Source organism: Elephas maximus, chromosome 3, assembly GCF_024166365.1.
Source record: "Elephas maximus indicus isolate mEleMax1 chromosome 3, mEleMax1 primary haplotype, whole genome shotgun sequence".
Lineage (NCBI taxonomy): Eukaryota > Metazoa > Chordata > Mammalia > Proboscidea > Elephantidae > Elephas > Elephas maximus.
Genome location: NC_064821.1, coordinates 38,111,549 through 38,137,843, shown reverse-complemented (window position 1 = coordinate 38,137,843; position 26,295 = coordinate 38,111,549). Strand labels below are relative to the sequence as shown.

At 56.3% G+C, this 26,295-nt stretch overlaps 1 protein-coding gene across 13 annotated transcripts in view; it reads right to left on the bottom strand.

The window, feature by feature from the left end:
• The window catches only part of MAST3 (microtubule associated serine/threonine kinase 3), a 38,404-nt gene extending 12,775 nt beyond the window's left edge, over nucleotides 1-25,629 (bottom strand). For 3 of the 13 annotated variants that reach the window (XM_049877414.1, XM_049877426.1, XM_049877427.1), the window contains exons 1-16: nucleotides 25,568-25,629; nucleotides 19,693-19,724; nucleotides 17,056-17,145; nucleotides 7,413-7,501; nucleotides 7,259-7,331; nucleotides 7,070-7,090; nucleotides 6,505-6,583; nucleotides 5,893-6,050; nucleotides 5,687-5,762; nucleotides 5,209-5,418; nucleotides 5,025-5,126; nucleotides 4,304-4,436; nucleotides 2,858-2,916; nucleotides 2,067-2,152; nucleotides 1,484-1,692; nucleotides 799-937 (exon numbers count right to left, since the gene is read on the bottom strand). In XM_049877414.1, the coding sequence (XP_049733371.1) occupies nucleotides 799-937; nucleotides 1,484-1,692; nucleotides 2,067-2,152; nucleotides 2,858-2,916; nucleotides 4,304-4,436; nucleotides 5,025-5,126; nucleotides 5,209-5,418; nucleotides 5,687-5,762; nucleotides 5,893-6,050; nucleotides 6,505-6,583; nucleotides 7,070-7,090; nucleotides 7,259-7,331; nucleotides 7,413-7,501; nucleotides 17,056-17,145; nucleotides 19,693-19,724; nucleotides 25,568-25,606 (1,595 nt within the window). In that variant the 5' untranslated portion in view covers nucleotides 25,607-25,629. Of the gene's footprint in view, nucleotides 1-798; nucleotides 938-1,483; nucleotides 1,693-2,066; nucleotides 2,153-2,857; nucleotides 2,917-4,303; nucleotides 4,437-5,024; nucleotides 5,127-5,208; nucleotides 5,419-5,686; nucleotides 5,763-5,892; nucleotides 6,051-6,504; nucleotides 6,584-7,069; nucleotides 7,091-7,258; nucleotides 7,332-7,412; nucleotides 7,502-10,888; nucleotides 11,118-17,055; nucleotides 17,146-17,378; nucleotides 17,742-19,692; nucleotides 19,725-25,567 lie in introns of those variants that run through there. The other 10 variants (XM_049877415.1, XM_049877417.1, XM_049877418.1 and 7 more) reach the window with 10 other exon arrangements.
• Nucleotides 25,630-26,295: the final 666 nt, after the last annotated feature.

Sequence of the window (26,295 nt, the reverse complement as noted above, 5' to 3'; positions counted from 1 at the left end):
CTAACACACAGCAGGTGCTCAAAACGTGCCTGGTCCTTTGCCTCCCCTATGAGAGGGGCTTGCAAAATGTGTGTCCTTGTTCCCTGTATACAGCAGATGTCTCCTAAGGCCACATCCCCTCCACTGATAAGGTACACTGAGTGCATGATCCCTTTCCCTGAAGACAGTTGGTGGTTCCTAAGTGCACATTCCCTTCCCTTGCCTGGCAGCACCTCCGTAAATGTACTCTTCTTCCCCTGCATATAGCAGGTGCCTGTTAAGTGTCTGCTCTTCCAGTCTCTGTACACACCAGGTGTTCAACACATGTACATTCCTGCCTCCGTACCCAGCAGGAGCCTGGTGATGGCAGGGGAGTCCAGTCATGGCCAGCTCTGGCCTGACCTCCCATCTCCTTTTCCAACCACCGCAGCCATCCTAGGCTCTGCCCATGACCTCCCCGCAACCACTCCGGGCCGTTTCACCTGAGATCTCCTCCTGATCCACCCCAAGGCCCCGCCCCAGCTGCATCAAGCCCCACCTACTCCAAGCTCTCACTCTGATCTTCCCTAATCCTCTCCCAGGCCCTGCCCACTTCTAAGGCCCCACCCAGTTGCTCAGGCCCTGCCCACCCCTGATCCAAACTGGTCCCAACCCTGCAGCCCTGCCCCTGATCTGGACACCACCCACCTCCAGGCTCCGCCCTGCCTAGACTCCACCTTCTGGCTGTCCTGAGACTGGGACCCTTAGCCAGGCCCCACACACTCCTAGGTCCCACCCTGAGACTCCAGCCTCCATGCAGCCCCCGCGGAGCAGGCTCACTTGTCTGGCTTCAGATCGCGGTGCACAATGCCATAGTTGTGCAGGTACTCAAGCGCCAACACCGTCTCAGCAAAGTACATGCGGGCCATGTCCACAGGCAGCGGGCCCATGTTTTTCAGCAGCGTGGCACAGTCGCCGCCTGGGGAGGGAGGTGGAAGGGGCTCACTGGACTGGGCTGGCAGGCCCTACACCTTTCCACTGACCCTGCAGATGCCTGCACACCCTTCCACCTGGTGCAAAGTGTCTCTGTTTATCAGTCAGGATGGAGAGCCAGGGAGCAACCCTGCCTGCATCATGATTCTCCTGACCTAACCCTGCCTTGAATTTTTCTGAAATCTGATCTCACAACACCTAGGCTTGGCCCCCAACCTTTCGCCTTCCAACCACACCTCCCAAAATCCTCATTTCCTTCCTTTGAACATCTGCCTTCCACTTCCTCCCACTTGGATCGATCCTCCTCTCCTGGCCCCTCAGGGTCCTACCCTCACACTCCTCTTTCAGGCCCGCTCCCTCCATGGGTGGGCCTCCCACCCCAGACTAGGAGCTCCTGATGGACCCACACTGGTGGTCTGGGACCCTGCAGTGGGCAGAGCAGACACCATCTTGGTTCAAAGAAGGAGTTCTCTCAAACAGGGGATAAGAGCCCTGTCTCTGGAGGCATGCAAGCGAGTACTGGTGCCCGCACCTTCCACGTACTCCATAACCATGCAGAGGTGGCGCCGGGTCTCAAAGGAGCAGAACATGCTGACCACGAAGGGGTTCTCGGCAAAGGTGAGGATGTCACGCTCCACGAACACCTGCTGGATCTGGTTACGCAGGATCAGGTTCTGCTTGTTGATCTTCTTGATGGCAAAGCGCTGCCGTGTGTCACGGTGCCGCACCAGGTAGACGGCACTGCAGGGAGCAAGGAGTGGGGGCAGGGCTGAGCCTGGGTTCAGTGTCCTTTGCTTGGGCTGTGCCTCCGTCCAGGACATTTTCTCTCTTACCTGGCCCCTCTCCAGAGCAGCCACCCTACAAGTTTAAGCTGCCACCCCCTACACCTGTCTGGGGTGGGTAAGAGCTTGGATCATGGACAGAGCTGTCTGCAGCCCCTCCCTACTGTGTTGTGTCTCCACTTCTCACTCCAGGCCTCAGTTCCCTGTCTGTACACTCAGGGGCCAACGTGCAAGCTCTGCTTGGGAGCGGGGAGCTGACATGGAGCTGGCCCGAGCCTCAGTCATTCCCATGGGCATCTGAGAAATGGGCCTCTGGCAGACCCGAGGACTCACCCATAGGCCCCGTTGCTGATGAGCTTGATGGTCTCGAAGTCATTCTCGCACGGCTTCCTCCGAGAAGGGCCGATTAGGGCCCGACTCTGTGGCGGGCAGCAGGGGCTCAGTGTCTTGCCTCACTACGGATGCTGCTGCGGTTCCCCAGTCTCTAAGTCCAAACTGCTGATCCTGGGGCCTGACACTACTTTCCAAACCACTCGAACTCTGCTTCTGAGTTTCTGAGTTTTCACTCAAGCCATGCCCTTCTTCCTAGCAAACTCCTATACGTTCTTCAAAACTCACCTTACCTTCCCAGTGCCCCCTCCAAATTGCTCATCCCAGCACCTAACACTTCCTTCCCTCAATCCAAACTACTTCTGAGTTTTTGAGCTTTTGCTCAAACTGTGTCCTTCCTCCCAGCAAACTCCTACACATCCCTCAAAAACTCACCTTCCCAGCGCTCCTTCCAGCAGTTCAAAAAATTAATCCCGGCACCCGACATTACTTTCTCTGCATCCTAACAGCTCAAACTCTGCTTCTGGGTTTCTTAGCTTTTGCTCAAACTATGTCATTCCAACAAACTCCTACACATCCTTCAAACTCAGCTTCCCAGTGCCCCCACCCCTCATCCTGTCCTGACCACCCTCTATGGGGCAGTCCTACCTACCCTCACCTCCTCCCAAAGTCACAGGCACTTTATTAATCGCCGACTACATGCAAAACTTTAGCAAACTCAGCCCTCCTGGTGGCCGCCTGATCTACCCTAGGGAGGACAAGATGGGTGGGGACCCCAAAGCTGTGAGACTCACCTCCGGGGACTCAGGTGTGAGGACCTGTCCACCGTCAAGGTGACTCAGTGGCACCATCTCTGCAAGACAAGGGAGGGATCAGTTATTGCCCTTCTCAGGGTCATACTATCCATCACCCAGAGATTCCCTGAGGCCTCGAGGCACGTCCTGAACTGGAGACACTGTGTCTCCCTCCCCATCGATGTACCCAGTTCTCAGCCAAACCCCAGGAGGCTGGACTAAGCAACAACTGAGGAACCTTCTAGAAGGGGCATTGCTCAGCCGTGACCAAACTCTGGCTCTAAGCCTCGGGCCTGTGACACATGCCTTCTGCTCTGCCCAGGGCACAGCTCAGGAGGAGGTCCTATTATTTTCCGTTCCCCAGGGCTTAGCAGAGGGACATAAGCCATGATGGTGGCCATGAAGGCAGCGTCTTGTAGCCACAGAGCAAGGCTGGGACAGGGTGGCAGAGCCTGGCAGACAAGGGAGTCCTACATTCGAAACAAGCCTCTCCCTACTCTCAGATCCCCTGGCCCCACAGCCTCAGCCGTTGTCCACCTAGCCAATTAGCCAATTCCTGCCTCCCCTACACCCAGGCTGACCTATACCTGCTATCCACATTATATCCATTTGACAGGTGGAAGAACTGAGGCCCAGCAGGGCAGTGTGGCCACCTAGCTTGTCCACACACAGTCTGACCTCTGGCACACGTGGGTTTGAACCCCTGCTCAATCTCATCTGCTTGAAGCCTCAATTTCTTCAGCTTTAAATGGGACAACAGCCCCATCCTGGGATTTAACACAGCAACAGTGTTACGGCCGCAGTGTGTCTGGCCCCTGCCGATGCCCTCAGCTCCCCTCCTTCCTCTGCTCCAGCCCCACTGCCCCTCACTGCTCCTCCAACACGCCAAGCATGGTCCCATCGCAGAGCCTCCACATGTTCACTTCTCTGTCTGATTCACCCTCTCCCCCAGATCTGTACCAGGTCACCTCCTCCTCCAGCTCCAACAGCACCTCCTCTCAGACACCTCCTGGCCACCCCCAGACCAGGCAAGGTCCACATTTATGTTCTTCTAGCACCACGTCTCGGCTCCCCTAGCCTGGAATTTTGGGGATTCTTTGGCAGAGCTTGTCTCACCCATGGCTTGTCCCCATCCAACTCTGAGTCCCTCCTGGGCCAGTGAGATGAGGTTTGTGAACTCACAGAACCACTGCTAATGGATGTCCCCCAGCATTTGGCATTTGAGGACACTGAGCTCCCTGAGGCCTAGGCAGGTCAGGGGGTCTACCTTGGGGCTGCTGGACCTTGGGATCCCGCTCAGTTTGCCCCCACAGGTGGCTGAGGGCTGAGCCATAGAGATGAAGAACAGTGTGCGAGGCTGTGGAGCTGGACAGGCCTGGGTTAGAATCCCAGCTCCATTCCTGCCTCTCTGGAAAGCGACCCCATCCTGTTCCCACCCCAGCTCACCTTCAAGAGGGTCCTTGGTCAGGCCCAGCTGCCCAATGATGTACTGTGGCAGGTCTGTCTTGATGCCATGCCCCTCACGTGCTTGGCCCTCGGCCGCCTCTAGCAGGTGGTAAAACTCCTCTGGGTCGAACTCCTAGGGGTGCAGGGGAGCCAGTCAGCCAGGCCACTGGCCACATCGTACCACTGAGCCTTTGCACATGCTGTACCCTCTGACCGGGTCTCAACTCCTTGCACGTGCGTGCTATTCCTTCTGACCAGGTCTCAACTCCTTGCACATACTACTCCCTCTGTACACGTGCTGTTCCCTCAGTACACATGCTGTTCTCTCTGACCAGGTCTCGACTCCTTGCACATACTACTCCCTCTGTACACATGCTGTTCCCTCAGTACACATGCTGTTCTCTCTGACCAGGTCTCGACTCCTTGCACATGCTGTTTCCTCTGTGCATATGGTGTTCCTTCTGTCTAGGTTTCAACTCCTTGCATATGTTGTACCCTCTGTCTGGGCCTTTGCAGCACATGCTATTTTCTCTGTGTACTTGCTGTTCCGGCTGTCCAGGACTCAGTTCCCCACCCCACCTCCAGGAAGCCACTCCCAGCCCTGCAGCATCCTGTGTCCCTCTCAAAGCTCTCCATGATGAGAGTTGTCTTGTGGATCTTAGGGTGTTGACACAGCAGGACTGTTGGGGGGCCCTGCCCAGCCACACGCTAAGGGACTCACCAGACACTCGAGGAGCCGCGCTGGCCGCGAGATGATGATAAGCAGCTTCCGCACAAGCTGAACCACGAAGCCAACTTCCTCACTGTCTGAGCGCTCGTGGGCCTGGGGGCAGGCAGACGGCAGCGTCACCCACAGGACCCCCAGCTCTGCCCCACCTGCCCGGGACCCCTTTCCCCCGACGCACATCCAGAAGCAGGCGCTCCAGCTTCTCCTGCATCTCCAGGAAGTAGCGGGAGGTGATCAGTGCCTCAGCCGACTTGGCCAGGCAGTCTCGGGCCAGCTCGACGAGCTGGTGGTGGATGAAACCCAGCACGCCATCGGCCAGCGCCAGCCGGTCGCCGGGTGCGAAGGCCGCCAGGAACTCCTGCAGGCGGCCCTCCATCTGTGCTGTGGCCTGGGTGGGAACAGATGGGGGTGTCGGCATCAAAGGATGGGACCAGCGAGTGATGCAGATAGACAAGGGCAGGAGAGGCACAGTCGGGGAGACAGACTGAGGGACGGATGAGGGCTGGGGAGTCGGAAGATGGGGGACAACATGCACAGATAAAGTGTTCAAGACAGAGACAAAGGAAAGACAGAAATGGACAGATGGGGGACACAAGTAGAAAGACAGCGAGTCATGTTGGGGGTTGGGGCTAGCCCAGCCGCCCAGCAATGCCCACCTTGGGGAACCTCTCCCGGTACACGTGATTCATCATGACTATCTCGTTGTCGAAGTTCCCCGATGTGCGGCCCGGGCTGAAGAGGGGAGGGTTGGCTCATGATCTGGGGCCTGAGACTCAGCCCAGGGTGGGAGATCAGAGGTGGAAGCAGAACCAAAGCCAGTGTAGGGAGGGGCTGGGGCCCAAGGTCAGCAGTCAAGGCCCACCTGAGGCTGCGGGAGCGTGGGCGCAGGCGGGGCGAGCGGCCACCCTCCTCATCAGCCACACTCTCTGAGCTGCGGAAGTGCTTGGACAGGAAGCACAGCTCGTCCGGCGTGGGCTGGAAGGGCAGCTGGTGGAGGCGCTCCCGGGAGGATGAGCTCGACTGGGGGGGCAGGGCCGTGGGTGCATGGTCAGCATCACAGCCAGGCCCCTGGATCTTCCCTGCAAGGCCCAGACTGCCTGCCAGCCCCTCATATGGTAACATACTTCCTCCTGCATGACTCCTATGCATCCCTCAAAACACCTGCTCCAATGCCCCCCTCCTCCAGAAAGCCTTCCATGTCTGCTCTCCCCTCCACTCTGTCCTGCAAAACCTAGGCTGCCTGTCAGCCCCTCAGACGGTAACATACTTCCTCCTGCCTGACCCCTATGCAGCCCTCAGAACTCTAGCTCCAATGACCCCTCCTCCAGGAAACCCTCCATGCTTGCCCCTGCTGGCCAGGCCTTGACTCCATAGGCTGGGGCTGTCTATGTCTCCCAGACTGGGGGCTCCTCAGGGCCAAGGCTGGGCTCTCCCTTGCTGCCTGTCCACCTTGCTAAGGTGGGGCTGCAGGTACCGAGACGGTGGAGCTGGGGGTGTTCGTTCCATAGCCAGATGATGGGAGGGATGCGAGGGACCATCTTCTGCCGTCTGCCCTGGAGGGGGAACAAGAACAGTCAGAAGGTACTGCCCCCATGGTTTGTACAAACTAATGGTAGACACTGAGGCAGAGGGATTCTGGCCTTGTCTGAAAAAGCTGTGAAGAGGACCTTAAGCAAGACTCATCCTCCAGGAAATCCTCCTTGACCCAGCTGCCACTATGCCCCCCATCAAAGCTGTGACCTCTCTGGGTTTTAGCTGCCCAGTTGGTTAGGCTGGCTGCCCCCAGCAGACTGAGGACACCCCAAGGGCCAAAGCTCAGCCTCCTGTTCATGGCCATGCGCTTGGCCCCCAACACAGGGCACAGCACACAGTAGGCACTAAATAATATTATTGAACAAATAAGTAAAATTTAAGTGCTGGTACACAGTAAGTGCACGATCAAGGTTTTGTGGAGTGAATGAAGGTTTTTGGTAAATAAATGATACTTGAACTGGACCGAGTGCCCCTCCTCCGCCTCCCCAGGAGCTGACGGAAATTACCTGTCACTGCGTGGGAGGTGGCTGCAGGTGGCCGAGCGTTTGCAGGGGTGGGAAGCCAGAGGGAGAGATGGCCGGTCAGGGGAGGGGAAAAGGGGAATGAGAAAGTGGGTCCTGCCACCGAGCACATGTCCCTCAGGGTCCCCTTGCCAGCTGGGCCACCACTGTCCCCCAAAGCTGGCCACCACTCACCTCCGGGCAAAGGGGAAATTGATGGCAGACGCGGCAGAGAAGTTCCGGGGACTGTCCAGTGGGCTGCTGCCTGCTGCGGACAAGGCAGGGGAACAGAGTCAGGGGGGTGGGAGGCGGAATGCCATGCCCACCCACCTTGTGCCCTCAAACTCACCCGTTGGAACCGACAGCGGCGACAGGGGCCGAGAGAGGGTCGGTGAGGGCGTTCCTACTACAAGGCTTTTGCGGTTCCCGCTGCGGCAACTGTGTGTAGGGAGGGTAGGTCAGGGGCTGCACCGGGCCCTGGGCCTCAGAAGTCCTGGTGTCCAACCTGGAGCCCACGTGCAGCCAGCTTTGGAAACTGGGCCCCACTTTGCCCACTCAGCCCACCAGGTGACTGCCCGCAGCCCTTAGCTCAGTCTTCAAGGCCCAGCACTGGACAAATATGACCTATTGCTGACGTGACTGTTGTTGTTAGGGGCCGTCAGGTTGGCCCTGACTCATGGCAACCCCAAGCACCATGGACAGAAACGCTGCCCAGTCCTGTGCCACCCCCACCATCAGATGTGGAGGAGATCACTGTGATCCATAGGGTTTTCACTGGCTGATTTTTGGAAGTCAATGGCCAGACCTTTCTTCCTAGTCCGTCTGAGTCTGGAAGCTCTGCTGAAACCTGTTTGGCATCACAGCCATATGCAAGTCTCCACTGACAGATAGGTGGCGGCTATGTATGAGGTGCACTGGCCAGGAATCGAACCTGGGTCTCCCACGTGGAGGGCGAGAATTCTCTCACTGAACCACTACTACGACTGTTATTAGCGGGTGGTGGAGTAGGGGGCGTTGCACACGGCCAGGAGCCCCTGGCCAGCCTCTGCTGCAGTGTTCACAATCCTATCCCTCCCATCTTTGCCCGCACCGCTACCCCGACCAGAAGCACCAAAGGACTGCTCCTAGGCAGAAGGTGGAGAAGATCCCAGAGCCCATAGGTGGGTTGAGGCTCCCCACCACTTCCATTCCATGCACCCATTTCCTGGGTTACTGCCCCAGTCTCTTCACAACCCCTCACTCTCCTTTAAAAAGGCTTGTTGCTATCGAATCAATTCTGACTCCTAGCTACCCCATGTGTCATAGGATAGAACTGTTCATAGGGTTTTCTTGGTTGTAATCTTTACAAAAGCAGATCGACAAGCCTTTCTTCTGAGGTGCCACTGGGTGGGTTTGAACTGCAAACCTTTAGGTTAGCAGCTGAGCACAAACCACTTATGCTACCCAGGGACTCCCCCCCCAGCCCCCCCCCCCGCCACTAAATGCCAATCTGCCCCAACTACAATCCTAACCTCAACATCTTGTACAGTTAGGTCCTTGGTCCTTCCCGTTTTGCTTAATTTTTGCCACTACATTTCCCTCTCTGCACCCAGTTCCCTACCAGACCCCCAGGCCCAACCACTCCTCTTTGTGCCCGCCCTGGCAGAGGGAAATCAGGAGCAACATGTCTCCCACCCCCAGCGCAGTTACCCAGCAACGGCTCTGCTTGCTCCCTCTACAAGGCATCAGCCCACACAGCCCTAGCCGCCAACACCAACGCAGCTATGCGCAATGCGAGAGCCATGAAGGGAGAGAGAGATAGGGCCACTGGGGCCTCAGGGAGCAAAAGGGTGTCCCAGGAGGAAGACGCAGTGCTGGGCAAGGGGAAGGGGAGAGTGGTCAACAGGTGACATGGGGACACAGCTGGAAAGGCAGGGAAGGAGGGAGGAATGTCTGTGTGAGCCTTGGTTTCCCAATCCATAGACCTTGTAGGAGGGAGTCCCTGGGTAGCACAATGGTTAAGCGCTCGACTACTAGCCAAAAGGTTGGTGGTTTGAACCCACCCAGAGGTGCCTCGCAAGAAAGACCTGGCAATCTGCTCCTTACAGAGCAGTTCTACTCCAACACATGGGGTCGCCATGAGTCAGAATCGACCTGACCAACTAACACAACAACAACCACAGATCTGGAGGGATGGAAAGAAGATTCAATACACCCAAACACTGGTTGGGTTGCGCTCAGCTCTGAGCCTAAAAAACTAAATCAAACCTGTTGACATCAAATTGACTCCAATTCATGGCAACCCCCCGTGTTACAGAGTAGAACTGAGCTCCACAGGGTTTTCTTGGCTATAATTTTTGCAGAGAAGATTGCCAGGCCTTTGTTCCGTGGCACCACGGAGTAGGTTCAAACTGCCAACCTTTTGGTTAGTAGCCAAGTGCTTAACCATTTGTGCCGCCCAGGGAGGGACCTGTTGGCCCCGGGGAAATTGGAGTATGTACATATGTTGCTGTCTTTCTCCCGACAGCGCTCACGGACTAGAATAAGTGAAGAAAGAGAATTCAGCTGCTTCTTGAGAAAATTAAGCCACCAACAGGTGCCAACCCCAACAGGCCCCACAGGTGGGAATGAGAGCAACTGCACCCATTTCTCAGTTGGGGAAACTGAGTCCCTCAGATGTCAACAGCCTCTGGACTATTCCCCCGCCTGAGGTGCAGAAGAAGCAAAAGTGAAACCTGAAGGTTCCTGCAAAACTTCCTGCCCACACCCCGTCCTCTACATCCTCACCAGGCCCCTCACTGGGGGCCTCGCTCCCATGCTGCACACCACAGCCCTGCTGCTTCCAGCAGCATTTGGGAAAAATACTGGTTGCCCTCCCTCTGGCTCTCAGGCGAGGCCTCCTTGAAAACACAGCCAAAGTTGAGGTCTCAAAGGGGAACTGGGCCTCATCCGTTCACTCCCCAAGCATATAACCAGTGCTGAACATTTGCTCAGCCCTCCCTGAGCTAAACCCCTAGCTTTGCAATTCAACAATCACCAGAGTGGTACCCAGGACACAAGAGAGAATGAGAATATTGCAGAAAGCGGGGCCTGGAACCAGATTCCTGCACCCCACCCCTGACCTGCTCACACATCCTCTGTGGCTCCCCAGCACCTGGACTCGGAATTTGCAGCCTTTCCGAAGCTGGTCCCACTGTTAATCCTTTGCCTGTGTTCCACCCAGAAAGCCCAACGACCCTGTTTCTGCTCTTCAGAGCCTGAGCTTACCCCTCCACCCCCCTCCAGTCCTGCACTGATGAGAAAACTAAGCACAGAGAAATTGAGGCACTGCCTGATGTCACACAGCCTGGGAGTAGCCAGGCTGGGACTCCAACTCAAGCCTGGTAATAGTCTACAGCTCTCCCTCGCAGCCTCTCTGCTTTTCAGATGGGGAAACTGAGGTTCAGAGGGGCCTGAGATCAAATGCCGGGCGTGATCTGAACTCCTAATAACCACCCCCACGCTGGCCTTGTGTAGGAAATATTTGCTTCTGAGCCAACATTTCCGCTGGCTGTGCCCCCTGGGCAGACCAGCCTCAGTTTTTCCAAGAACCCCGTCCCCGTTTCTTCCCAGCGCTAGAGACCTGAGTTCAAATCCTGACTCAGCCTCAGCCTCAAGTCACCACTATCTCTCCAGTCCCACCCCTGCACCGGGAGACACCCCAGGCTCCGGAGCCCCAGTTCGGGAAATGGGGGAGGTGCAAAAGGAGGGTGCCTGGGACGCCCCCATCTCCTACCGCCACGCACTCTGGCCCGCTAGGTCCCCACTCGCCATCCAGAGACACTTGTGCCCGCGCCGCGCCCCTACCTCTTGGAGCGCTGCAACAGCGCACCTTTGGCCAAGCGGCTCCGGTGGCCGGGCGCCGCCACGGCGGTCCAGTAGCTGGGGTCGGACATGCCGCTTCCCTTTGTGCCGCCGCCGCCACCGCCCGAGGCCCGGGGACTCAGGAGGCGCGGGGCGCCGGCTGCGAAACTTGGCCGGCGGGCACGACCTAGGAGCAGGGTCCCGCGGTGGGGAGGGGGCGGCGCGCGCTCGGGGCAGGGGGCGGGCGGGGGAAGGAGGAGGAAGCGCGCGCCAGGCGCGCGGCTGGGAACGGGCCCAACGAGGGCGGGGGCGGGGCCTGGGGGACCCACGTGTCGGCCAGGGGGCGGGGCGTTGCCATGGCCGCTGGTGGAGGGGCGGGACGCTACAGGGCCGAGGGCGGCGAGGGCGGGGCGTTGCCATGACCGCGGCCGGAGGGGCGGGACGTTGCAAGGCCGCAAGCGATGGGGGCGGGATGTTGCCAGGGCCGCGACCGGCAGGGGCGGGGCGTTGCTAGGGGCGGGGGCGGGTGCTGGCTGGCAGTCCCCTAAAAAGTAAATCCAATCACGCCTGCCCCTCCCCGCCCCAGGGCACTAATCTCTGAGCAAGGCACTCAAGATCCACCGAGCAACCTCTGCCTGGCTCAGGCTTTTTCTCCCGCTGGATCACTCTGGAATCGACTGGACGGCAACGGGTTAGGGATCACTCTGTAGAAGGCCCTTCGTACCTGACAAAAATCAAGCGTCCCCCTCCTCCAGGAAGCCCTCCAAGATTCCTTTTACACACCCCTAGCTGTCCGTCCACTCAAACCTGAACCTTAACCTGACGGGGCTGGAGGTGTCTGCTGGCTCTGTTGCCCCAAGCCTAGGGGTTCCCTTCTTGGGGATCCCAGTATACCCCAGCATTGCACTGGCACAGAGGAGTGTTTGCTTAATTAAGTCACGGCATCTTGCCCCTATATGATGGGAAAGGGCTTCAGCCTGGGTAGTCAGGAATCAGACCCCTGTGTGACCCAAAACTGAACCTCTCCAGCCTCAGTCTGCTCATCTGTTAAATGAGAAGGAAATGTGGGCTGACATGAATGACATGAAGATTTAAAAAAACAAGCCCGTTGCCCTGGAGTGGAAATCTGACTCATGGCACCCCATGTGTTACAGAGTAGAACTGCCCCATAGTGTTTTTCTTGGGTGTAATCTTTATGGAAGCAGATTGCCAGGCCTTTCTTTCTTGGCACTGCTGGGTGGGTTTGAACTGCCAACCTTTAGGTTAGCAGCCGACTGTGAACTGTTTGTGCCACCCAGGCTCCTCTGTGAGGATTACACAAGATTAACTCAGAGATCGGGCAGCACCTGCAACAGTGCCTAGTAAGCCTTCAATAAATGTTAGCAACAAACTAACTTCCAGGCCTCGGTTTCTCCATCTACAACCTGGCTCCATTGTGAAAACGGAATAGAATCATGGGCCTGGTTTGGGGCTAGGGATGCGGTACTTTTTTACCATGGAAGTCTCTATGGAAGGAGGAATATCTCCAAGCATACAGCTGTTGTTTTTGCGAGGTGTGGTCAAGGTGATTTTCGACTCATAGAGACCGCATGTGTTTCAGAATAGAACTGCCCCATGGGGTTTGCTAGGCTGTAATCTTTATGGAAAGGAGCCCTGGTGGTGCAGTGGCTAAGTGCTCAGCTGCTAACTGAAAGGTCGGCGGTTCAAACCCACCAGCCGTTCTGTGGGAAAAAGATGTGGCAGTCCACTTCCGTAAAGATTTACAGCCTTTGAAACCTTAAAGGGACAGTTCTACTCAGCCCTATTGGGTTGCTATGAGTCAGAAACAACTCAACAGCAATGGGTCTGGTTTTAACGAGTTTGATCTTTATAGAGGCAGATCACCAGGTCTTTCTCCTGTGGAGCTGCTGGATGGGTTCAAACTGCCAACTTTTCAGTTAGCAGCTGATTGCTTAACCATTGCACCAACAGGGCTCCTTCAGGCATACAGTAGGCACTGAATTAATGCTTCCTCCTTTCTTGATGATGCTGTGAAGTCGGGGACAGCGTCACCCTGAGGGCAATCCCTTCCCAGGCCACATGGTACATTGGGAACTGACCCCGGCCTGACGCTAGAGCCCAGGCACCACATCCAAGAACAGGAGACAAGCAGGGAGATCAAGGAATGAAGGGGATGCCGCCATCTCCCAACCCTCTCCCCTGACCTGCCCATCCCTCTCCCCACTAGCGTTGCTCCCCAGACCCACCTGTCCCCTCCACGTCCAGTGCCACCCCCAGGTGTCCCTGCCCTGTGGTCCAGAACTTCCTGGGTGTCTCCCTATGAACACCTGCCAGGAACCTAAGAAGCCAGGCTTGAACACCCATACCTGGACATTAATTCACTCAACAAACACTTTCTGAGCACCTACTGTGTGCCTAGCACTATGCTGGACTCTAGGGCCCCAGCATAGACTCAAAAAGCAAAAAAAACAAAACCAAACCCATTGCCGTCGAGTCGAGTACAGACTAGGACACGCAAAATCCCTGCCCTCAAGGGGCTCCTAGTTTCATGGGGGAGGTGGAAAGTAAAAAGGAAATAATTAAATAAACAAGACAATTTCGAACTTGGAAGTGGAGGAAAGAAAAGGTGTGGTGACAGTGGTGATGGGTGACTTAACTGGGAGGCCTCTTGTGAGGATGTGACACTACAGCCTAGACAATGAGTAAGAGGAGGCAGCCATGGAGAAAGTGTCCCAGGCAGAGAGCATAGCCTATGCAAAGGCCCTGAGGTGTCAGGACTGTAGGGGAGATGCCAGCAGGCCAGTCAGGTAGGCCTTGAGGGCTGCAGTTTCGTTGTAAGAGTAACGGGGAGTTATGAAGGGTGTGTCAGCAAGAGAGGATCATGATCTAGTCTATGTTTGTTAAACACCCCCATGTCTGCCATGGGGAGCAGGAGTTGTCAGTGTTAGGAGTGGAGGTGGCAAGAGGCCAAGCAAGGGCTGGGACAGCATCTGGGAGGGAAACATGGAAGCCTGGGCCAGAGTGGGGCCATAGAATAAAGGTGGTAGATTCAGACCTTTTGGGGGGTTGAGGGACTGGCCGTGCTGAAGGTCTGGACATGGAGATGAGGGATAAGGGACAGAAAGAGTCACTGACAGCTTCCAGGTATCTAGCCTGAGTCCCACGGTGGAGGAAGGGGACATGGGGTGTAGACAGCAGGTCTGGGGAAATCAGGATCCCGGGGCCATGGTGAGTTTTTGATGCCCACAAGCATGGGGACCCAAGCGGGGACAGAGGCAGACTCATGCCCATGAGATGCCCCCTCCCAATGTGTATGTGTATAGGGACACACCTCTGCATGCATGCAGTAAAGGAGCTGCCCCCACACCCCCAGGCACACTGCCACCCAGCACTACCTACACGCCCCCTGTATGCCCACTGCCCTGGCATCCCCAGCAGCTGCGTCTCCCACGCCCATCTGGCCTCATTTCCCCCTGTGCAGAACAACACAACCCAGAGGTCTGTGACCATGGGTTAGCGGAGCCACCGTCCGCTAGATCATGCCCTTCCCCTGTTCATACACCCACCATGGCTCCCTGCTGCTCTTGCAAAGCCACGCTCCTGGATGAATACCTCTCCTGGGACTCAGGTCCCAACTGTCTTTGACCCACTCTGTAACCTCAGGCTCTGTCTCTCTCTGTGCTAATAGCTATGCAAACGGAAAAGCCCCAGGTGGGTGTACAGACGACCACTCCCAGCCCCTCCTTGGTCCGACCACCCCAGTTCTTCCCAACTATGCGTGCACTGTCCACACCCATCCCGACCCCACACTCTGCAAGGCTTGCAATATACTCAATAGAAAATCCAAACTCCTCCCACCTTTGGCATTTGAAGCCCCAAAGGGAACACACTCCTGACTCTGCTGTTCCAGCCTGGAATGGCCTCTTTGTCACATCTTTGTTCTTGAGGGCCCCAGTTACAACTTTCTTCAATGAGAGGAGACCTCTCATTCCTACTTTGTGCCTCTCCAGTTGCTTTCCATTTATCTGGACCACATGCATTAATTGAGCGCTTGCTGTATACTAAGCTCTGCCCCAGCAACACAGCATGATCAAGACAGATGTAGGCTCACAAACTTCTGGGTGAGAAAAACCACCACCCAATAATCACTCAAGAAAATATGAACTCACACCATGACCGGGGCCAGATGAGGGAACAGGGTGTAATGGACATAAATGGGGCCTGGGGGAGTTTGGGGGCAGGGGTGGTCAGGGAAGACTCTTCAACTGAGGGTTTGACAGAGAGCTGACAGATAAGCAGATAAAGAAAGGAAGAAATGAAACGGAGCTCCAGGCAGAGGTAGAGCACGTGCAAAGGCCCTGAGGCTGAACCACTTTGCATTCTGAAGGAACAGCCAGGAGGCCATGGCTGGAGCAGAAAATGCAAGAGGGAGATGGTGGGAGTGAAGGCGGGGAGGCTGCAGGGGCCAGGCCTAGGAGGACCACAAGGATGGATATGGGTTCATCCTAGGTGCTTGGAACAGAGGAGGCCAGGACTCATTTCCTCTCCTGGTTGAAGGTGATGTGCCTCTGCTGCCCCCTGGTGGCAGGTGAGGCAGCCCGGGAGGCCTCTTTCAGAGCCCCAAACTCTTGTCTCCATTTCCTCCTGGTAAAACCGGCTCAGCTGCCAGTGGCCCCCCCAACCCCACCATCCCACACAAGGATGCCTCCCCTCATCACTCAGTTCCTTATCTGGGTTGAGGCCAAGGACTCAGTGTCACACTTGGCTTGCCATTCCTTACTAGGGTGCCCCTGGGCAACACACTCGAAGGTCCTGTGCCTCAGTTTACATCCCTGCTAAATGGGGCAACAGCGGTCCCTACATCCCATTGGAGGCCCTGAGTTGAAGCCCCACCATCTCCTACCTAGATCCTGCCCCAGCTACTTCCCTGACTCAGCCGCTGCCATTCCTGCCCTCAGTTGACCCTCTTACACCAGGGCAGCCATGGGGGCTTTAAAAAGCTAGTTCTCGCCACAGGGCCTTTGCACACGCAGTTCCCTCTGCCTGGTAGCTCTCTTCCTCTACCTCTGCCCAGGTCTTGGCTCAAAGATAACCTCCTCCTAGAGGCCCTATCTGAAAAGATCTTGCTCATCTTTTCACTTGGTCACCATCAACCTCTCCAGGAAGACTGACAGCTCCATTGAGGGAGACACCATGTTCATTTTGTTCAAAGCCATGCTCCCAGCACCTGGCACACAGTAGGTACCTATAATAAGCACTTGTTGACTGACTAAAGGTAACTGCCTTCTCCCCAGCACCCACTCTAGGCTCCATAATATTCCTTCTTCTACCCATTGAAGGCCTGTGGAGAGAGTCTGAGCATTTATACTAAGGTGTGAATGACTGAAAGGGAATCAAATTTCAGGTAGCACAGACCCTCATATCTGTCCCCTCCCTGAACCTTTATCCCAACCTTGCAAGAAGCCTACAATAACCCTGATCATCCCTCCTATACAGGTGCAAGTATCTGAGATCCAGTCACACAGGGTGGCTCAAACCCTTAACAGAGTTGGATGGCAAAGCTGGCCCTGATGCTTGGCCCTCAGATGTACTGAAGCAGGAGAAGTGGCATCTCCTCTCCGAGTCTCAGTTTCCTCAGCTGGGGAACTGGCTGGAGAACAATGTCTCCCTTCTGTGGTTGGAGACAAAACACACTGCCCCTGGTACATAGTTGGCACTCAGTCAAGTGTGGTCCTTCTGTCCCTCCACCCCTTTTTGCCTGTTCCGTTCAATGTCCGGGGCTCCAATGCTGGACTCTCAGGCTTGGGTGCATGTGTGTTCACAGGGAGGAGCTTTCTGGTCAGCTGAGCTGGGCATGGGGAGGCTCCCTGAGGTCACAGCTGGGCAGACCAGGCTGATTCAACCAGGAAGGTCCTGAGAGGCCTGGGAACCCAGCACCTGTCTTGGGGAAGTCCTTGGGCAACAGCTCAGGTTCTGGTCTTGCCTCAGAGACACCTGTCAGATGGGGTACCTTCCTGGCCGTGGCTGAACATGGAATTTCCCCAAGACGGCCTCAGTGTAGACTGCGGCGCCATTTTATGGAGAAGTAAACTGAGGCTCAGAGAGGTGAATCACCAGAGGAGGGAGAGCGGGGGCAGGTCCGGGCCCTGCCCCCGCACGCTGTCACTCACCTCCAGGGGTGCAGGCCCAGAGAGGGGCTGCAGGGGCTGCAGGGGCTGCTGGGGCTCAACAGGGCCGGGCTCTGGCTGCTCGGAGACAGACTGCAAAGAAAGAGGCCCGGGACGGTGAGCCTGGCGGTGGACGGCGCGCGCCCAGACCCGAGGGGAGGGAGAAGAGGCTCAGGCCCGGGATCCTAGGTCTCTGAGCAGGACTCGAGGGCGGGGCCAGACCGATGGCCCGGGAGGGCTTCCTGGAGGCGGCAGTGCGTGAACAGCGACGCGGGGGGAGGCCCGCCGTCATACTGTTCCCCGCCCCCGCCCAGCCCGGAACTCACTCGAGGGTCAGCGCCGGGATGTGCAGCTTGTCCCTGCGGGATTTCATGCCGAGGCCGGGGCCGCGTCTACGCGGCCAGGAACCGACGCTCCCTTCGCAGCTCGTCAGTCCTGGCCGCGGCGCGTAGGGACCGACTGACCGACGCGGACGCGGGCACTGCACGCCTGGCGGGTGCGGCGGACGCGGCGCAGGGTTTGGGCAGCCAGGGGCGCGGGGGACGGGCGTTCTCCGCCTCGGGGCGGGGCTCGGTGCCCGCACCTGCGCGCAGGCCCGGCCCGCAGGAGGGATGGGGGTCTGCGGGACGCCGAGGCCGCGGGGTCTGGAAACGCCTGGCTGCGAGGCCGGAAAGGAAGGGCGGCCAGTGCCTACTCCGCCCGTATTATTGCTCCATCCCCTGGCCACGCCCCAAGCCCCGCCCCCCTGCCCCGGAAAGCTCTTGGACCCCAGAGCTGCGGTCACCACGCCCCTATCCCTCCCCCAGTCCCTCTGCGAGACGTTCAGGGTCCAGCACGGCGGGTCTCCTCATTATCCCAGCGCATACCGGAGGTCCAGAGAGGACCCAGTTGGGCATAGAGCAAATGGCAGGGAGTGGGCAACCCACAGAGAGCCTTTGGCCCTGTTCTGTCCCGTGACCCGGGACTTTGCCCCCCGAGGTCCAACTGATTCGCTGTCCACCACCATCTCTCCGGCCTGCACAAAGGCCGGGGTCAGGGCCTGCCCTCAGGGCAATGTCCGAGCACCACCAGGACTGGGGCCCTTAGGGCCCTCCCCACCAGTTGCACCATCTCGACTCCATCAATGAGCACATGGCCTGAGCTTGGGACCCACTCTGACTCCAGCCCCACCATAGGATTTCAAAGCTTCATCTGACTCCTACGACTTCCCGTTCTCCTCTCTCTCCGTCTCCCCGTTGCTGTTGCTTACTCTGCTCCAGCCACCCTGGCCACCATGCTACTCCCCACCAAGCTTGTTCCCACCTCCCACCTTTGCCCATGCTGTTCCCTCTGTTGGAATGCTGTTCCCACCAGACATTCCACCTGGCCGGCTCCTCTTCCTCTTCCAGATTTTGGCACAAACATCACCTCCTTTAAGAGGCCCCCAAATCACCCAGGCTAAAACCAACCCCCTTCCCCTCTCAGTGTCTCTTAATTTCTTCCCCCACAAGACCTGGGTCTGGGCAAGGTCTGGGATTAACTAGTCTCCATGTCTCCAGTGCTGGAACAGGGCCCGGCAAGCAGTAGGCGCTCAAAAGATGTTTGTTGAATGATTTTATTGAAGGGCAGTGGAATTCCCACCCCCAGCCCAAGAAAACATGACTCCCAAGGAGTGGATGTCTGTATTCACACACCTGCAAAACCACCAAACCAAAAACCAAACCTGTAACTGTTGAGTCAATTCTGAATGATGATGACCCCATACGTTTCAGAGTAGAACTGTGCTCTATAGGATTTTCAGTGGCTATAATCCTACACAGTAGATCACCAAACCTTTCTTCCGTGTCACCACGGATTATGAACCATCAACCTTTCAGTTAGTAGTTGAGCACAAACCATTTACGACAGCCAGGGACCAAGACCACCAGCCAGCACAATTCTCTCGCCCTTCCTGGGCCTTGGTTTCCTCATCTGCAAATGGGCAAAGGCACTGAACAAAAAGTTCTGTATACTTCGGGATCCAAAAATGCCAACCTAGAGGAACAGTGATGTGGTCCCTGAAGGAGATGAATTTCATACCCCATGAAGGAGCCCTGGTGGCAGAGTGGTTAAGCGCTCAACTGCTAACCGAAAAATTAGTGGTTTGAACTCACTAGCAGCTCCACAGGAGAAAGATGTGGCAATCTGCTTCCATAAAGATTTAGAGCTTGGAAACCCTATGGCGCAGCTCTACTCTGTCTTACAGGGTCACTATGAGTCAGAATCGACTAGACAGCAGTGGGTTTTGAGTTTGGGTTCCCTGTGAGGCAGTGAGTTCCTTGTCACAGGAGGCATGCATACTGGTTCTAGGATAATGCGGTTGGAGTTCTACAGTGTAGACTCTGGATTCCAGACAAGTTTCCTTCCTTCCCAAGCTGAATGTCCTTGAGCTGGTAACATAGCCCCTTTGTGCCTCAGTTTCTGTATCTGCAAACTGGCACTGGCCTCCCATGGGAGGGCCTGGTGAGGTACTTTGCAAACACCAAGGCAAGATCAAAGTGAGTGGCAATGCTGTAATCATTAAATAAATTCACAATTCGGTGGCTGCTGCTGAAATATCTGCACCCAGAACCACAGAGCCCCACCCAGCCCAACAGCCCCCCAGGCCCAAGGTGAACTCACCCACGTCCCCGGCGTGGCAGACTCAGCTCCTTCTGAAATGAGACGAAAATGAGGGTTATTCCCCCAGGAAACAAGCCCTTTGTGCTCCCCCACCTGCCTCTCCCTCCATTCAGCCCCCAGTTCACCCAGCTTCAGAAAAAACCTTCTTCTTGCTTGCCCCACATGCTGGGCTGAGCCCTGCCTCAGGACCTTTGCCAGGACCTCCCTCTCTCCCTTCTGCCCCTAGTTAACTGCAGCTCATCCCTCTGCTAAAGTGTCTCCTCTTCCTGGAAGCCTTCCCAGACTCCCAATCTACCTCCCCACCCAGTTCTTACCCCACTTGCACTAAAAATAATTTTGTTATTTAAAATAACCAGTTGTCTGTGGGTGATGCAAATGCGTAAGCTCTCAACTACTAGTGGAAAGGTTGGCAGTTCAGATCCGCCCAGGAGTGCCTCCGAAGTCAGGCCAGGCAATCTGATTCTGTAAGGTCACAGCCCTGAAAACCCTAGGAAGCAGTTCTATTCTGCACACACTGGGTGGCCATGAGTCAACTCCATGGCAACTAACAACAACAAAGTAACAAATTAGTTGTATTTATAAAGAAATTTGTCAACAGCCGCTAAATCCTCATAATCTGTTGAGGAAAGATAGATCACAAGTTGGCTCCTCTCTCCGAGATCTGAAAGCCACTCCCTCCCCACGCTCTGCAGAAAACTGTGCAGATTTGGGTCCTGGGTGGCCTGTAGGGGGAAGGGTACTACCCTGTGACCTACAGCTCCCCTGGATGCCCCCACCACATGCAGGGCAGAAAGCCCTGGGCATGGGGTCCACTCTGACCCCAAGCCCACCTCAGACAACTTACCCAAGAGAGTTTCTAAATTCTCCAAGGTCCTGGAGCACAAGTTTAGAGTCAGGATCAGATCTATTATCTGTCCCTTCCTGGCCATGCAACCTGGAGAAAGTGACTTGTGCTCTCCATGCCTCGGCTTCCCCATTGGTAACTTGGAGGTGAGGATCCCTGGTGGCAAAGTGGTTAAGCGCTTGGCTGTGGAACCAAAAGGTCAGCGGTTGAAACCCACCAGCCGCTCCAGGGAGAAACATGTGGCAATCTCTTTCTGTAAAGATTCACAGCGTTGGAAGCCCTCAGGGGCAGTTTTACTCTGTCCTATAGGGTTGCTGTGAGTAGAAATCGATTCTAAGGCAATGCGTTGGAATTTGGAGGTAACATAGGAATGACTCTGGGGTAAGAATGATCAGCCATTACTATTGTTGTTGTGGAACCCCGCAAGGGCCTCCGCGGAAGCCATCCTGATATCTGGGCTATACTGACCACTTTGACTAAGTTGCCCACTACAGTCAGGCAAGGGTCATTTTACAGGCTGGAGAAACTGAGGCCTGAAGGGAAGCCTGCAGCCTATGTCTCTCGGCGGAGGGAGGGCCGGGAATCCGAGTCTCTGGCCGCCACCACCACCACCACTACCGCCACCACCGGGGTGCTGGCGTCAGGGACACAAGACTATTTTTACATCTGTGGGCCTGGGGCTGCCCACATCCCAAGCGGGGCGTTCACCATGGCAACCTGTGACGTCAACGCCCCCACAGCCAATCGGAGGGGGCCGGAAGCCGCCAGGCACGGGACGACGGTGCGGGAGGGGTTGGCTTGGTCTAGGGAGGAGAGGAGGGGTTGGTAGGGACCCGGCCTATCTTCCGAGGCCCGACCCCAGCTACCCAGCTTTCAGAAAACGGAGCCATTCAGGGTGGGAGGAGGTTGACCTGCCACGCTGAGGTCGCCCTGTCTGCCTGAATACTTCTGGAGATGGAGAGCTCACTACCTACAGTACAGGGCAAGAAGCTACAGGCTCAGGAACCACCACCACCACCATTAGGGTCTCCTTTTGCCCCCTCCAATCACTGTGGGATTTTATACCAACTCCTGCCCCCTCCCCCCACATGCACACCCAATGTGAAATAGGGCAGAGCTGGGATTGGAACTCAGGGGTCCAGCCATTTCCTTCCAAACCCCACAGTCCTTGCTTGCCAGTGTGGATTCACCACATCTGGGCTGTGTGACTCTCTGCCAGGTGACTTAACCCCTCAGTGCCTCAGTTTCTTCATCGGGGAAGCAGACAAATTACATAGAGTCCTGGGAGAAATTGAGTGCCAGGCTCAGGACCTGGCACTCAGGGAGGCCTCAACAAATCAGAGCCAAGACTATGATTTTGTGAGTTTAATAATAACCACCAGTTTAGATTTGCTTCCAAAATACAAGATGATGTAAAGCCATAGAGGGAGGCGAGGGAAAGCCATGGACATTGGACCCCGCCCCCGGACCCTCTGCTCCCGGAACCATCTGCTTCCGCCCCCAAACACCTCCTCGCCAGCTGTTGTTCCCAGGGGGAGGCACCCCCTTAGGCTGGAATAGGGTTGGTGGGGGCGCAAACCCCCTAGAACCACCCATAAAAATAATATTTACCGCATCCCCATCTGTGCACAGCTAGGCTGGGCAATGCTGTCCAGCCTCCCAAAGCCTCAGTCAAACCCCAAAGACCCCCAGTCTGGAGGAGACAGAGCAGAGAGCATGGATTCCCCAAACTGGAGGAGTTAGGGGAGGGCAGAGGAGGAGACCAGGCTGGAGGCACCCGAGGGGCTTCCTGGAGGAGCGGGTGTAGAACTGGGGCAGCAGGAGCAGAAGTGTGGTGGTGGCACTCAGCCCCTGGGATACAAAGCCCCATAGGAGGTTGGGTACAGCTGGAGAGAAGGGAGAAAGAAGTATGCAGGGGCCACATCGACCAGCCAGAGGGCTTCCTGGAGGAGGAGTAGAACCCACCCATGAGGAAGCAGTGCCCCCTTAAAATACAGCCCTTCTAGGGAGCCTCCCCAGTAGCAGGCACCAAAGTCCAGGCCCCAATGAGACACAAGCTCTGGCTGCTGTCTCTGTTCCCATATCCTGTTTGGGGATCTGGTTTTAAAACATTTTTGTCCGGTGTCTTCCTTAAGCCAACCTAGGAAGAACAAGGCCCCATACTGGGGTCTGCAGGCCGGGACCTGCCCTGTATGCCTCACACTGCCACGCCCTAATTGGCCAGGTCATCAAGATCTATTGTCTTGATCAGTCCTGGGCTTCAGTCCACTGCACTTTCTCGGGCTTTTGTGAATTGACTCTTCAACTTTTGGTAAAGTTCGGCAGTCAGGAAATCTGATTGGCTGCAGCTGGCAGGCTGCCATCTGATTTGCCGGGGTCCTCCCAGGGCAGGTAACTGGGGTGCCAGTTAGGGGAAGCCTGAGTCTGCAGCTTCTGCTCAAAGACAGAGGCCCTCAACATCTGTGTACCCTCAAGTGCCTGGTGGGGTTCGAAATCCAGGTTCCTGACCTCCTGGCTGTTACTTTTCTTCTCTGACCCTCAGTCTCCTCCTCTGTAAAATAAAATTAAAAAAAAACCCAGTGCAGATAGGCTTAATAATGGCACCAACCTCTTGGGCTGTTAGGATGATTATACGCATATATAGTGCTTAGCATTTGTAGGTACCAGTTAAGATTAAAAAAAAAACTGCCCCACACGGTTTCCAAGGAGCATGTGGTGGATTCAAACTGCCAACCTTTTGGTTAGCAGTCTTAGTTCTTAGCCACTACGCCACCAGGGTTTCCCCAGTTAAGATAAGTAGTTATTATTACTTTGGTTGTTGTTAGCTACTGTCCGGTCAGCCCCCCCCAACTCATGGCGACCCCATACTTCTATTATTTTATTATTTTCATCACGTCCCACTTGGTCCTCTGTTTCAGGCTCCCCCTTTGCCTTCAAGACTCTCATTTTCCCCCTCACACTAGCCCCAAAGGAGTCTTTCCAGCTTCCAGATCTGAACATGTCCTCCCTTGCTCCATCACCTTAGAAAGAAAGTCTAGTCTCTTCAATGGGTGCTTGAGACCTTGTAGCAGATGGTCCTTGTCACCTACTTGAGTCACCCCATTTACACACCCAGCTCTGTTTAGGAAAGAGCCCCTAGTTTCCACATACAAGTACAGGTTGATTCCTCTAGGCTTTGCAGTGCATGTCCTCTACCTGGAAGACCCTCACCCGCCTGGCCAATCCCTTCACGTCCTTATGCACCCCGCGGCCGCTCCCCCCCCCACCCCCCACGGAGACCAGACTAGGCTTGGTCTGGAGGGGCGCTGGACCAACCTGGATTCAATCCCGACTCTGTCACCTACACGCTGTGATACCTGGCCAGGTGGTTATGCTTCTCTGAGCCTCAGTTTCCCCTTTTGTAATGTGGGACTCATCATCAAAGAACGACCCCCCCATGTGCCAGGTTCCTCTTCCTGACGTCAGTAGCGCCCCTACTTGCTTCCCCGGGGGCGGTTTGGTTATTTTAAGAGGCCGCGGGCGGGCTCGAGTCTAATTGGGGCTCCACCCGGCCTGGGCCCCCCCACAACACCCCATTGCTCGCTAGTCCTACCCCGCCCCCTCCTTCCCACGCAGGCTCCCCACCCCGACCTCTGGCCACAGCCCCTCTAGTCTGATCCCCTTCCCGGCCCGCTACACCCGCGGAGATCTCTAAACTGCAGCCCTGCCCACACTCTCCCCAGCTTCCCCCAGCCCCCCATGGTTCTCCATCGCCTTGGCCCAGTTCGTAGCCCCACAGCCAGCGAAGTTTCAAGGCCAATCCGTCCCCTCAACCCCGTGCCAGCCTCACTTTGCGCCATCCTCTAGGCCCCAGCCTCCCTCATCTTCTTTCATTTCCCCAAATACACACCCCACCCTGTGCCCGGCCATCCGTGGCTGCCTCCGCTGCCCCAGGCGCCTGGGTCAGGCACCTCCTTCGGCCGTCACAGCGCCTGAGCGACCTCCATCACAGCTGACCACTCCATGGGGTTGCTGCTGCTCACACGTCCCCTTCTCCTCCAGGCTGGAGGCCCCAGAGAGCCTAGAACATCTACCAGCCTCTCCCAGACGGGCACACAGTAGGACTTTAATAAATGCTTGTTAGGTAAACGATGAATCCCAGATTCCCCACCCGCAAACCCAGTAGCTTCTCAGGGGTGTGGTTCAAGCCAGAACTTTTTAATTCCCATTTCACAGTTGGGGAAATTGAGGCCCAGAGAGATCAAAGGAGTTGCCACGCTGGGGGTCACGCGGCCCCTAACCAGGGTTCGAACCTAGGCACCTGCAGGCTTTAGCGCCCATGTTCTTACCTCCGGGCAACGCAGACTCCCAAACACAAACCCGAGGGGCCAGTGTCAGAAAGGAGGGGTCGTATGACAAATGGGAAAATTGAGGCCAGGAGAAGCAAGAGTGCCCCAGGTCACACAGCCAGTCGGCAGCGGCTTGTGCCCCAAGTGGGGCTGGTTGAGAACGCAGGATTGAATACTGGCTGCACAACCTCTGGCTACTAGCCTCCACACCCGAGCCTCAGTTTCCTTATCTGACAAATGGGCGTCTGAATGCACAGTCCCAACCTCCTCGGGTCACCTTAAAGGTGGGCTGAGGCGGGGACCGCGGCGGCGCAGCGAAGGCACAAGGCAGGAGTTGATACATATTAGTATTGATATGTCATTAATAATAGTATTAATACAGCAATGAACATATGGTGCGTGCTCAGGCTGCTATTGATTTTATTATCAGCTTTGGAGGGGGTTGGGGGGAGCCAAAACCCTTAGCCCCTTCTTCCCACGCTATGCTCCCAGCCTCAGTTTCCCCATATGTCAAATACGGACGCCCCTCCCTCCTCCCAGAGTAAAAGCACTTTTAGAAGCAGATGGTCCGAGGGAGCTAGCGAAGCGCCCCCCATCCCGGCCTCAGTTTCCCCGTGCCCCGCGGAGGCCCCGCCCCCGGCGCCCTGGCCGCATCCACATGGCCGCGCCCTCTGCCCGCCCGCCCACGGGTGCGGGGCCTCACCTGGAGCCCGCGGCGTCGCAGCAGGCTCGGCTCGTCCATGGCCGGGGAATTCTAGCAGCCGGCCAGCCTCCGGCCCCTCCCTGCCCGGCAGACCCCGCCCCCTGGCACCATTGGCCACTGTCGGCTGACGCGGTCTGACTCTGCCCCTCCTCGTGAGCCTGGCCGGGAAGGCCCCGCCCCTTGGGCACCGCCCCCCCCTCCCCCCACAGCACAAAAGTAAACATTTTACAATTCATCCTCCTAGAAATAGGGACCATCATCATCCCCATTTTGCAGATGAGGAAACTGAGGTTCGCAGAGATTAATCTGTGTGCCTTAATCAGGGGCGTAGTCCAAGCTCCAGAGGGAAACAGCCAGAACTTCTCATTTCACAGATGGGAAAACTGAGGTCCAGACAGATCAAAGGAGTTGCCACCTAGGGCCATGAGGTCCCTAAGTGAGTTTGAACCTAGGGCTCCGCTGGCCTCGGCACGACAGAACCGCCAGACTTTTCCAAAGCAGCCACCTAGTTAAATTTGAATTTCGGGTAAATAATAGGGACGGTCTGGGTCGGAATCCGCTGAAGGCACACAACAACAACCACCACCACCACCTGGGTGGCACAAACAGGTAAGTGCTCGACTACTAGCTGAAATGTTGGTTGTTGAAACCCACCCAGAGACACATGGGAAGGCAGGCCTGCTTCCAAAAGGTCACAGCCTTGAAAGCCCTATGGAGCGATTCCCATT